The 12949-nt window shown below is 48.2% G+C and overlaps 1 protein-coding gene across 1 annotated transcript in view; it reads left to right on the plus strand.

The window, feature by feature from the left end:
• Positions 1-12949, plus strand: part of ZNF653 (zinc finger protein 653) — a 412702-nt gene that overhangs the window by 90971 nt on the left and 308782 nt on the right. The window contains exon 3 of the mRNA XM_069604215.1: positions 4378-4593. Within this exon, the coding sequence (XP_069460316.1) occupies positions 4378-4593 (216 nt within the window). The remainder of the gene's footprint in view (positions 1-4377; positions 4594-12949) is intronic.

A 12949-nucleotide genomic window follows, 5' to 3' on the forward strand; every position in this document is an offset into this window, starting at 1 on the left:
AAAAATAAACAAACAAAACAAACAAACAAACAAACAAATGTCACCTTTGCAGTTGGATGGTTTGAGACTGGCGATTATCTTGATTACTTCCTCTTCTGTGACTGGTGAGAAGTGGAAGGAAAGGCAATTGGGGGTGGTGTGGTTTATTATGCTGATGGGATTCTGTTTGGAGGCAAGGTTGGCTTTTTTTGATTCTATCTTAGTTTGTAGGAGGGCAATTTTATTAGCGAGGGCCAGCTGGATATTATTGCACCAGGCCTTGTCTTTAATGCAGTCCTCTGAAGGAGGCAGTGGTGATTCGAGTTCCCTTAGTATAGAGAATAGTTCTTTAGTGCCAGATTTGGCGTTTTGTATTCTCATGTTATAGATCTCTTTTTTTTAGCATTTAAGATGGCGGATTTGTAGGTGGAGGCTGCTGAGGCGAACTTATCTTTAGTGGAAAGAGAAGGGGCTTTTCTCCAGCTAGTTTCTGCAGTTCTTTTGATATTGCTGAGAGACTTTAATTCTGCTGAGAACCATTTGTTGGAGTGGGCAATGGGTTTGGCTTTTCGTTGTTTAAGAGGAGCTATCTGGTTGAGAGCTAGTTCTATGGTATTGTTGTATAGGTCTACAATGGCTGATGGGTTGTCATTTTGCGTGGGTAGATTAGTTTTACTGATAGGCACGAGAAGAGGTCTAAGGTTCTCTATAGTGATGTTGCGATTATTTCTGGAGATTATTTGAGGTAACCTAGTGGGTAGTGTGGTAGATAGTATGGATCTGGGTAGAGAGAAGGTAATAAGGTGGTGGTCAGTCCAAGCACAAGGAGTGATGTCGGTCAGTGAGAGGTTGCAGTTGGCGTCTGCAAGCCAGTCCAAGGATCTTCCTTTTGTATGTGTAGGTTTATTAATGTGTTGGGTGAGGCCTAGATGAGTAATGGTGTTATTAATGGAGGTGGCTTGATTGTCATTGGGGTCATTCAGTCCCAAGTTGAAGTCGCTCATAATGATGATTTGAGATTTAGGTATCAGGTTGGTAGTGAGTAAGAGAGAGATATCATCTTCAAAGGTGGAGGGGGGTCCTGGAGGTCTGTATATAATGTGGAGAAGGATAGTTTGGGTCTCTGTGATAGCGATAAAGTCTAGGCGGTTGGTGGAGATAATATCGGCGACATCAGTAGCGTGGGCTACCAATGAGCGTGCGTTGATTAGAGCTCCCTTGATGGAGGTCAGTGGAAGGTTGAGTTTCGCGTGTGGTGGTGGGTGAGGTGTTGCAGGCTTGTGACTCAGTGGAGGGTCAGTAAGTGAGGTGGGCTGCGTGAGATTCCTAGCCTGATTAGTGAGCATTCTGGTGAGTTTTACATCAGGATTAGTGCAATGGCTGAGTCTAGCGTTTCTAATCATGGTCGGTGGGGCTGCGTTCAAGAAGGTGGTAGAGGGTACAACAAGGCGAGAAGCTAATCTTGTATTTCTAAGAGGTGTGGGACAGGGTATTAAGGGTGTAGGTGGGCTGGCGAATCTGTTTATCCAGTCCGCTGGAGATAGTAAGCCTGGGTAAAGTGGTGTGGTTGTGTAGGCACAGTTCTGAAGTGAGATCTTCTGGAACAGAGGGAGGAGAGTAGCCATAGTTAGAGTGGCACCTCTAAGTGAGGCCATCATGGGTAACTTGGCTCTGGAGATAGAGGCAGTGAGGTTGCCTTGCCTTGGTCCGCGCTTGGAAACCTCTTCGGTATTAAACGTGTTATAAATAATCAATTATAAGAATGTATAGTCTGGTAAAGTGTTAGGAATCCAGAGCAAGTATTGTAGGAATAAAGCCAAAGAGATGAGAAATCCCGCCATATTGCGCTGTCCAGAGCAGACATATGGGTAGATCGCCTGCCACACGCTGTGGCTCACTCTAGTGCCTTGACTTTCAATTCATTCACACTCGTTTTTGCTCTTTCCATGCCTCGTTCTCCGCTCTTGGGATTATTTCTAAAAGGGACTATTTGTTCTGGACGTGCAACGTTGTTTACTTGAAAAAACAATGTGGTAATTTACTATGTGGTAAGATACTTTGTGGGGTAAAATGTAGAGGGGGCGAGCCTGGGGTGGTCTGGCCCGGCCCGGGCTCCAACAAGCACTCCAGCCCGACCCTCCTTTCGCCCGGCACCCCCGAATGCCACACACCACACCGTTTATTAAAAAAAAAAAAAAAAAAAGCATTTCTTTCAATTTCGCCAGCGCTGCGTTGCCAAAATGAGAAGGAAATGGAAAAAGACAGGCGACTACTGTACTAGGCCTGACGACATTTCTGGTAGAGCCGGAGAAAAACAAAAGGTGAGGGGGAGAGGTGCAGAAAGGGATGGGAGGGACAAAACAAGCGACTATCGTACTAGGCCTGATGACATTTCAGATCGTGTTGGGGGGCAAGGGGGAAATAAAGTAAGGGGAGAGGCGAGGAGACAGGCTAGGTTGCTATCATACTAGGTCCAGGGGCAATTCTGATAAAGTGCATAGACAAAAGTAAGGGGAGGAGATAGGAAAAGGCAGAAGAGGAGAGGAGGAGAGAACAGGGAGTAAGCAGTCAAAAAGAGTGGAGGGGCAAGAGGGGAGAGCAAATACAATTGCAGAAGTCAGTAGTAACACATAATGTTGCAAGCCAGAATACAAGGTGAAGATGGGAACAGCATGATTCAGGGCCACCATGAGTACAAGATGCAAAGGAAGTCCAGCATGAGAGTTGAGAAAGGGTGACGCACTGTGAATCCAGGAAGTCCATAAAAGTAAAATCTAGCATTGGCCACAAGACTGGGATGGTGAAACCAGAAAGTATCAGGACAGACTGCTGCAGAAGTAGGCTGGAGGGCGGGGGAGTGGGAGCAGGGAAGAAGACTCTATCAGAACAGGCAACCCAGTAAACACATTTTGGTGCATGCTTACCTGCTGTCTTGCTGTCTGAGCGAGTGGTCGGTCTCTGGGTCCGCCTGATCGAAACAGGAATTGCCCTTTTCTTCGTCTGTCCTTTGCTTCGGACACCACGGTGAGAAACGCTGGGCGTTTTGTGGGCTAGACAGGCTGGGCATTCATTGTATTCAGTGGAATGAATCCAAAGTAGCCGGTGAAAAGGGTTATCTGGGAGACCCCATGGGATAGTGCCATTCAGCGCTGGTGCAGGTGAGTATGTCTCTAAACCAGGAAAGCCATAGGTTTACAGTGATGTTACCGCTCTTCAGGGTTGGCCTGTCTAGGTACCGGCTGGCATGCGAGTGGGCTTGGCAGGGCCGCATGCATAGATGGAAGTACATCTTGCAGAAAGAAATAGAATTGAAAGTTTATAAGAAACAGGAGGTCACCACTTCACATTTCATTTATGCAAATGTTTATTGAAAGAGCCACTAATGCTGAACTTGCATATTGCTAAGACTTAACTTATAAGAAGAATGCTTTTGATCACATTCCCATTTATTTTGCTTCCCGCTCTATAAAGTGGCAAGTGAAGAGCAATGCCTGTAATGTATGTGTCTTCAGAGAGTGATGCAGGATATCAAAGCTATTGAGTATCTGCCCCTTGAAGTGTTGGGCACTCAGCACTTTCTTTGCCTACTTGTGCAGCCGGCACCTGGGCAGCTGACGCAAGGTCTCGCAACCATCAATGTCGCCTAGGTCCGGCTCTCCTGGGACCTATAGATAAACTTGCTTGGGACACCCTTCCAGAAAACCAATAACGGGTGTTATTACCCCATGTATTGGTGTTCAATGTATCATCCTCAGAAGGAGAAAAAGGTTTGTGCATGTCCTTTGAGCAGGTAGCGACCTCAAGAAGCAAGTGACTTTTACTGCCTCTCTATTAGCTTGAAACATTTGTTTATCCCCCTGACTTAACTCAGAGCAATGGAGCGGGAGAAGGATGAGAAGCGGTGCTGATGTCTCCTTCTAATCCTTACCCTGCTACAGCTTATCTAATCACTGGGCTCAGTTTTACACTCCAACGCTGTTGAGATGGGTCCAGGACACAGGAAACCCTACGTATTCGCCTCACCCATAGATTCCAGCCCTGCCAGTACCTTCCCACTTCTACTCATACACTCAAGTGCTCTGAAGAAGGGAGAAGAATGGAGTAGGATACAGGCTTTGCTCAAGCCTCCTATGGCTTTGTCTGCAAGTGCAGATGTTAGGCTGCACTAGCCATGAAGTTACCTTCACATCCCTTTACACTAACACTAGGGGATGTGTCCTATGCCCAGGTCTGCTGTCGCCTTGCTACAATCAAACCCTGTTCACGAGTACAGGCAGAGAGCGATGCCAATGTGAAGTCCAGTCACTTTCATATTCTGTATCTCAAAGTTTGTGCTTGTTCTTTAGTAAATTCAGACACTGCTGTCCTAACCCCTTTTTTTTCCTTTTTCTCTTCCAGAAAGACGGCGGGACGTGAATTGCATGAAGGACCTGGTGTTCTGGTATGAAGACCACCAGAGCCGCTGCCCGTACGAGCCACTGCTGTCTGAGCTGGACCCCCTCTTTGGGCACTATACCACAGCGGTGTGGCAGTGTGAGGCGGGCCATCGCTACTTCCAGCATCTGTGCTCGCCGATGAAGCCTCTAAACGACTCGAACTCGGAGAGTGAGAAAAGTATGGCTGCACCTCTTTTCAATACACACTGTCTCACACTCCTAGCCTGTGGCAACAGCTTCATTGCTTGGAGGGATTCAGGGGGGCGTCTCGGACCCCAGCATTAAAGCTACATTCTATGGGTGAACATGTACAGTGCATAATTGTATTGCTCTATATGCATGGAGTATTCCATGAGGGGATCGCGTTTTCACAGCACAGGGTTGCCACTGTACATAAGAGTCCACTCGCACCCTAAGTTCCACCCCTACCATCCTCAACCCCCAACCCTCGAACACACCCACATGCTTATATAGCTCCATTTTGGGGACTGGAAAGCGTGTACACTGATTCTTTTTTCAGATAGCCAGAGCCTTGCTTTCTTTATTAACTTCCCAGGACCTCATACACCAGAGATGCCAAATAATTAGAATCTAGCTGGTTTTTCAATGAGGCTTTTACCAGAGCCTCACTGTTTGAGAATTCTCTAGGCCCTTTTTGGGGTCCCCTTAATTGTTTGCCTTTTCCCTTCATATTTTTTGGTTCACGGACCTAGGTTTTGGGATGTAGACTTCTACTTAAGCCCCCCTGCCAATGCAGCCCTTTTTCACTCACTAAGAGCATATAATCCCATGGTTGCCCAATGCGGCTTCCGGAACAGAGTCACTTTAAATGGCGATAGGACGAAAATATCAAACTCTTTACTGTGAACCCATAAATGGAGGGGTTTTCTAGTCGAATATTTGCACTTTTTCGCACAAATATTGATAAGTGGGGTAGGGATATTAATTGGGAATGAGGGGATGTGGAAGGGAAGCTGCAGGGGGTCTCCCCCCTCATATATTTGTGGAAAAAAGTGCAAAACAAATGGAGAAAAAAAGGTTGGGATTTTCGGGATTGACAGTAAAGGATTCAGCATTTTCACATGCATCCCTTTAAAAGCATGCTATTTTGTCCTTACATTGATTATATATAGTTACAATTCTGAAGAGTTCAGTGCAGCCAAGGCAGTGCCTTGAAAGGTACAAGCGAGAAAGAGTACGATCCAAAATGGCGATATGCCAAATATAGAGTTGCTCAATAACCTGAACACAAAGTTTCCACAGGTGTCTGAAGGAAGAACAGCCAAACGGATCCAATGTCTAATTGCTAACACAGATGTACTTTACCAGAAGACTCGCCCAGAAAGAGGAGCGAGCACCCTGTATAAAAACCCAGCTCCACTCAGGCACTGTGGGTTTTTGGAGAAGGTTGTCAGAGTTGGAAGGCGATATGTGGCATGATTAGGAGGTGGCGGAGAGAGTGGATGAGGTGGAAGAAAAGGTATTGGCATAATTGACCTAAAAAACATTTAACCTAAAACATATGATCAATTTATTTTGACCTCTTTTCCGGTCAAGTTTAATTAAATATATATATATATATATATATATATATATATATATATATATATATATATATATATATATATATATATATATATATATATATATATTTCTGAGGCTTGTGGAATCTGCTTAGATCGCATGCTGTGCATAGGCCGACATCTAGTGGAAGCTGCGGAGTATTACAGTTTGTTTTTCGAAAATCGAAAAAGGGCGTCGACACAGGGCGTGCCAGTAATACTATCCCTAGTGTGACGTCCACTGTACCCATGATCCCTCACGCGTCTAGGATCCCCAGATTGTTTTTTTTCCGCCATTCTGGTCGGAAGCACTTCATCGGAGTTCCCTGGCTTTGCCATATTTACACTTAAAAATAATTCTAATTTGCCCCATTTTCTCACCCCTACGTCGACCAGCATCTCGACGCCGAACCGGGGAGGAGATCAACGTCGAAACCCGACGGATTGGGCCTTGAGGCTTCCGCCTCGGCTCGGGCCTGGGCCGCTGGCCTCGGCCCTACAGTAGGGAGAGTGGGGGGTGGTACACTTCCACACTCGGTTAGAAACACCTTCTTACCTACACACACTTGCCCGCTGCCCACAGGCGCGTATGGAGGGTACGCCCTTTCAGTTTTGCCCCAAGTGTAATAGAAAATACCCTTGGGTAGATAAGCACGCTACGTGCAACCTTTGCCTGCCCAGAGACCACCCCGAGGCGGGTTGCAGGGCCTGTAGCAGGTTTAAGACAAAAACTCTTAAGGACCGCTCCACCAAGCGTTGGGCCCACCACGCCAAGCTAGCAGCTATGGAGGCGGAGGGTACCTTCAGCGACGGCAGCGACGCCGGACTTTCGGACAGCGAGGGCACCAAGGCGTCGAAAGACAGCCTAACGCACGTCCCCGGCCTCGGAAGGTCGTCCGTCCCGGCGACTATGGGGAAGTCCCCCGGCGACAAGAGCATTACACATACACACGCTAAACACAAAAAACCCACCCGAGATTCGACGTCGTCAAAACCTCGGAAAGAGGCACAAAAGGAGCGGTCCGAAAGGACGTCCTCTGGGCGGTCCCGGTCGAGGTCGCCGCACGACGTCAGGCAAGCCTCCACACTTGCACATAGTGCCTCGCCCATTAACATCACGGACGATCACTCGTCCGGAGACGAACACGGCTTCCATCCCCAGCCTGCACCCCAGGGAAAGGGTACATCACTTGGGAGTGAGGAGGGCCCAGTTTCGAAGCCTAGTTCGAAACACAGGGTTTCCACCTCCGATCCTCGACGCCAGGCGTCGAAAGATAAGGGAAAGGGTAAACACACTTCCACCCACGGGGAAGGGGGTAAGCAACAAAGAAACAACCCTTGCAATCCCCCACAACAATAGAACTGACTTCCCCGTCCAAGTCTTCTCAGGGACAGTCCATAGAGAGTTCCAGCAGGGTCACCCCAAGCTCAAAACTCTGGTCATGCGAGGACATTGACAGAGTAATGTCAAGGATGTCCTCCTTAGCAAATTTCTTCGAAAGAGACCCTGACCAACTACTAGTTTTAAACCCTCAGGAATCTTCTCCCTCAGGTTCAAGGGATCCTATCCCTTCAAATAAAAGGCCCCGGGTCGAGACACCAGTAAAGGCTTCAGAACCCTTCGAGGTCCAACCCTATTCTTGCCTTTTCCCTACAGGCCAAGGAGACTCTTCCCTTATAGAGGGCCAGGATTTTGAGACACCAGAAGATCTCGCAGTGTCAGATTATTACGGGGAGGACGAAGACGAGGATGAGCCAGAAAATAGCCCAGATATTTTCAGAATGGACTCACCAGTCGAAAGGGAAGCCCCAGTGTCTGATTCCCCAATAGATAATCAGCCCCTACTGAATGAACTGCTCTCTCGGGCAGCTAACCACTTCCACATAGACACACAAGGTGTCCAAGAAGAGAGGGACTTCGCGGAGGAACTAATAGGGGAAAGGAAGACAGTAGCCCAGACCATTCCCATCCTGAAATCTATTCAACGCAGAATAGCACCATCCCTTGTCAACCCAAACTTGACAAGACCTGTAAACCCGAGAGTAGAGAAGCTGTTTAAAGCAGCCCAGTCGGACCCTCTATATATTAGAGGCCAACTTAAGCCAGACTCTCTAGTCGTAACTAACACCCGCAAGAGAGCTGGAACCCCATTATCTTCCTCGGAGGCTCCCCCCGACAAAGAAAGTAAGAAACTCTATGGTTTTGGTAGAAAAGTAGCTTCCACGGCAGCCTACCAAACCAGAATCGCGAATTCCACCACACTGTTGGCCAGCTACAACTGCCATCAGTGGGAAGAAGTGGCAGCACTAATAGATTCCGCTCCCGAACCCCTTAAGAGCCAGCTATCTCACATTTGTGCAGAGGGAAGAAACGTCTCAGGCTGCATTTTAAAAGCAACTTTAGACGCCGCAGACAATGCGGGTAGAATTATAGCAGAGGGGACTGTCATCAAAAGACATGCTTGGTTGAGACAGTCGGGATTCAGAGCAGAAACACAAGCTGCACTCTTAGACAAACCAGTGGAAAGTGATCTCCTGTTTGGAAAGGCAGTCGAGGACGCACTAAAAAACGCTAAGGAGGAATTCGACACCATCAAATCCCTTGGCCAGTTAACTACAAAACCACCTAACCAAAGAGGGAACGGCAATTTTCGTCGCCCCCGCGGCCAAAATTCCAATAGAGGAAATAGCTATTCCCACACCCAGGGTACACAGTGGAACACCAACTCACAACAGTCTACCCAGGGGTATGGTAGGGCTAGTAGAAGAGGACGTGGTAGAGGCAGAGGCAGCCCCAGTAAAGGAGGCAGCACGCCTCCACCAAAGCAGTGACGCTCATTTCAGGGTCCCTTCCCATGCAACCCCAGTAGGGGGACGAATATCCAGCTTCACCCAGGCATGGGAAGGGATAACATCCGACAGATGGGTGCTGTCGACAGTATCCAAGGGGTACTGTATAGAACTACTGCAACGTCCCCGAAACCACCCTCCAAGACAAAAAGTCCACTCTTTAGAACATCAAAAGATCCTCCTCGAGGAAGTCTACAATCTGCTCCTAAAGGACGCGATAGAACTCGTCCCAGGACACCAGGTAAACAAGGGTATCTATTCAACTTACTTCCTTGTGCCAAAGAAAGATTTAACAATGCGCCCAGTATTGGACTTACGGCCTGCCAACAAGTATGTCAAGCCCCAAAAATTCTGTATGACCACGCTACAAGAGGTAATCCCACTCCTAAAAAAGGGGGATTACATGGCAACCTTGGATATGAAAGATGCCTATTTTCATATTTCTATGCTCCCGGCGCACAGAAAATACTTGCGCTTCAAGGTGGACAGTCGCCACTACCAATTCAAGGTACTGCCCTTCGGGATAGCTTCAACACCAAGGGTATTCACCAAGGTACTGGCGGTGGCAGCTGCACACCTACGCAGGGAGGCAATCCCAGTGTACCCTTATCTAGACGACTGGCTCATAACGGGGGAAACCCCAGGAATCTGCAGATCAAACATTCAGAGGACTATCGACCTCCTCCACGAATTAGGCTTCTCTATCAACGAGAAGAAGTCAAGTCTGGTGCCAAGCACCTCAAAACAGTTTCTAGGAGCTATCCTAGATCCTCAGAGAGAATTGACCTTCCCTTCGGAAGAAAGAATTCGGAATATACTTCTGCAAATTCTGCATTATCAGTCAGGTCAACAGATAACAGTACGCAAAGCTATGCGGTTACTGGGCATGATGGCGTCATGCATTTACCTGGTCCCCCACGCGCGTCTGCGCATGCGTCCCATGCAGGAATGGTTGGCGAAACAGTGGTCTCAGGCAAGTGGTCAGTGGGACGATCTAGTGGTCGTTTCGCCAACACTCGTACAGAGCCTACACTGGTGGACAAGAGAGAATATCGCAAAGGGGAAATCCTTTTACGATCCCGAAGTACAGGCAGTGGTTACTACAGATGCATGCCTGACTGGGTGGGGAGCTCACCATCTCCACCACACAGCTCAGGGTCTCTGGTCTCACTCAGTAGCCAAGAACCACATCAATCTGCTAGAGCTTCTGGCAGTATTCCATGCGCTGCAGGCGTTCGAGCCCCATCTACTGAACTTGTCGGTGCAGATCAGGACGGACAGCACGACAGCCATGTTCTATCTGAACAAGCAAGGAGGGACTCGTTCGCCAAATCTGTCCAAGCTTGCCCAGAAAATATGGATATGGGCACTCAGACGGAACATCTTCCTGTCATCGCAACATGTTCCAGGGGAGCTCAATTCCCTAGCGGATGCTCTAAGCAGAGACCCCCTCCCAGAAGAACACGAATGGGTCCTTCACAGAGACGTAGTAGAAGATCTCTTCTCTCAGTGGGGTTTCCCCACTATAGACCTATTCGCCACAAGCGAAAACAAACAATGCCCAGGATTTGCATCCAGGTTCCCCCAAACGGACTCCCAGGGGAATGCCCTGTGGATGAGCTGGTCAGGGATGTTTGCGTACGCTTTTCCACCAACTCCTCTCATCAGGAAGGTGGTGTACAAGATGAACAAGGAATCAATGACGCTCATCCTAGTTGCTCCCATGTGGGCGAGACAACCATGGTTTCCACACCTACGCAGGATGGCGGTGCGCGAGCCCATCAGACTCCCAGCCTGGTACAACCTTCTGTCCCAGCAACAAGGTCAAACACTGCATCAGGAACCCAACTCTATGAACCTAGCAGCATGGCTCCTGAAGTCATAGAGTTTGGACATCTCAAATTACCACAGAGGTGTATGGACATTCTAAAAGAGTCCAGGAAACCAAATACAAGACACTGTTACTTTGACAAGTGGAAAAGATTCGTTATCTGGTGCCAGAATAAACAAATCAACCCGGTTGATTGCACTCCTTCCAACGTTGTAACATACATGCTCCACCTGCTGGATGCAGGGTTGGTTTTTAACTCTCTGAAAGTACACCTGGCAGCCCTCTCGGCTTACACCACATCCCATAACAGGGTCTCGTGGTGGAAAGTACCAGTGGTTAAAGCCTTCATGGAAGGAGTAAAGAGACTTCACCCTCCTATTTCGAACCCACCGCCAGGATGGGACCTCAACGTGGTGCTAGCTAAGCTCATGGGGCCCCCCTTCGAACCCATGCATAAAAGTAGTCTCAAACACCTGACTTATAAAACTGCCTTCTTAGTAGCCATTACCTCCATAAGAAGGGTCAGTGAAATTCAGGCTCTGTCAGTGCAAGATCCTTTCTTTACTATCCACAAGGACAAACTGGTTTTACGCACACACCCTAGGTTCTCACCAAAATTCATATCCAAGTTCCATGTAAACCAGTCCATCGAGCTTCCGGCTTTCTTCCAAAACCCACAAAGCTCGGCTGAGGTGAAACTACACACCCTAGATGTGCGTAGGCCGGTCTTATACTATGTAAATAAAACCAGACCGCTAAGGAAAACAGATCAACTGTCTCCGTAGCTACAGGCAGAGAGGGGGATCGCGTCTCTAAGGGCGCTATCTCTAAGTGGATTATCAACTGTATACAGCTGTGTTACTCTCTTTCTAAAAAGACTCTGCCGTTTACACCAAGGGCCCACTCTACTAGAGGCATTGGGGCCACTCTGGCTTTCATTGCAAATGTTCCCCTCGACACCATTTGCAAAGCAGCTACTTGGAGCTCTATTCACACTTTTACTCAGCATTACTGCATTGACACTCATTCCAAGACAGATACACAAGTGGGACAAGCGGTTCTAAGACACCTGTTTGCTCATGACCCTTCTCACATCCCACCTCCTGCTTCTGGTACTGCTCGCTAATCTATGCACAGCATGTGATCTAAGCAGATTCCACAAGCCTCAGAAGGGATACATTACTCACCGTAATCGTATTTCTGATGCTTGTATCTGCTTAGATTCACATGCGACCCACCCTTCCTCCCCTCCGAGAGAAGGCGCATGGTTGCTTGTAGTTCTTACCTTTCTGTCTATCTGCTTGGACTATCTGTACTCACGCTACTCCTCATGCTACCTCATGTCAGGAAAAACACAATCTGGGGATCCTAGACGCGTGAGGGATCATGGGTACAGTGGACGTCACACTAGGGATAGTATTACTGGCACGCCCTGTGTCGACGCCCTTTTTCGATTTTCGAAAAACAAACTGTAATACTCCGCAGCTTCCACTAGATGTCGGCCTATGCACAGCATGTGAATCTAAGCAGATACAAGCATCAGAAATACGATTACGGTGAGTAATGTATCCCATATATATATTTCTGAGGCTTGTGGAATCTGCTTAGATCACATGCTGTGCATAGGCCGACATCTAGTGGAAGCTGCGGAGTATTACAGTTTGTTTTTCGAAAGTCGAAAATGGGCGTCGACACAGGCGTGCCAGTAATACTATCCCTAGTGTGACGTCCACTGTACCCAAGATCCCTCACGCGTGTAGGATCCTCAGATTGTTTTTTTCCGCCATACTGGTCGGAAGCATCTTGCGGAGTTCCCTGGCCTTAGCCATACTTTTGCTGTTATTATAATTTTAATTCTTATTCATTCCCTTCCCCACCCCAACGTCGACCCTCAACCTCGACGACGGCTGGAGAAGTCATCGACCGTCGACTGCTGCACGACGGATCTGGGCCTCGGTAGGCCGCTGGCCTCGGCCCGGGCCTAGTAGGCCGCTGGCCTCGGCCCTTACAAGTAGGGAGAGTGGGGGGTGGTACATACTCTTCACTCTTGATATATAGTTACATTTATATATATTCCTACACTTAGCAGCCCGCTGCCTTAAGGTGCGTATGGAGGGTACCCCTTTTCAATTCTGCCCCAAGTGCAATCGCAAATACCCTTGGGTCGACAGGCACGCCACGTGCAATCTCTGCTTGCCGAGGGATCACCCCGAAGCGAACTGCAGAGCGTGTAGTAGGTTTAAACCTAAGACACTTAAGGACCGTTCGACAAAGCGTTGGGCCCACCACGC

This window comes from Ambystoma mexicanum, chromosome 3q, assembly GCF_040938575.1.
Source record: "Ambystoma mexicanum isolate Mex_15411 chromosome 3q, UKY_AmexF1_1, whole genome shotgun sequence".
In the NCBI taxonomy this organism is placed as follows: domain Eukaryota; kingdom Metazoa; phylum Chordata; class Amphibia; order Caudata; family Ambystomatidae; genus Ambystoma; species Ambystoma mexicanum.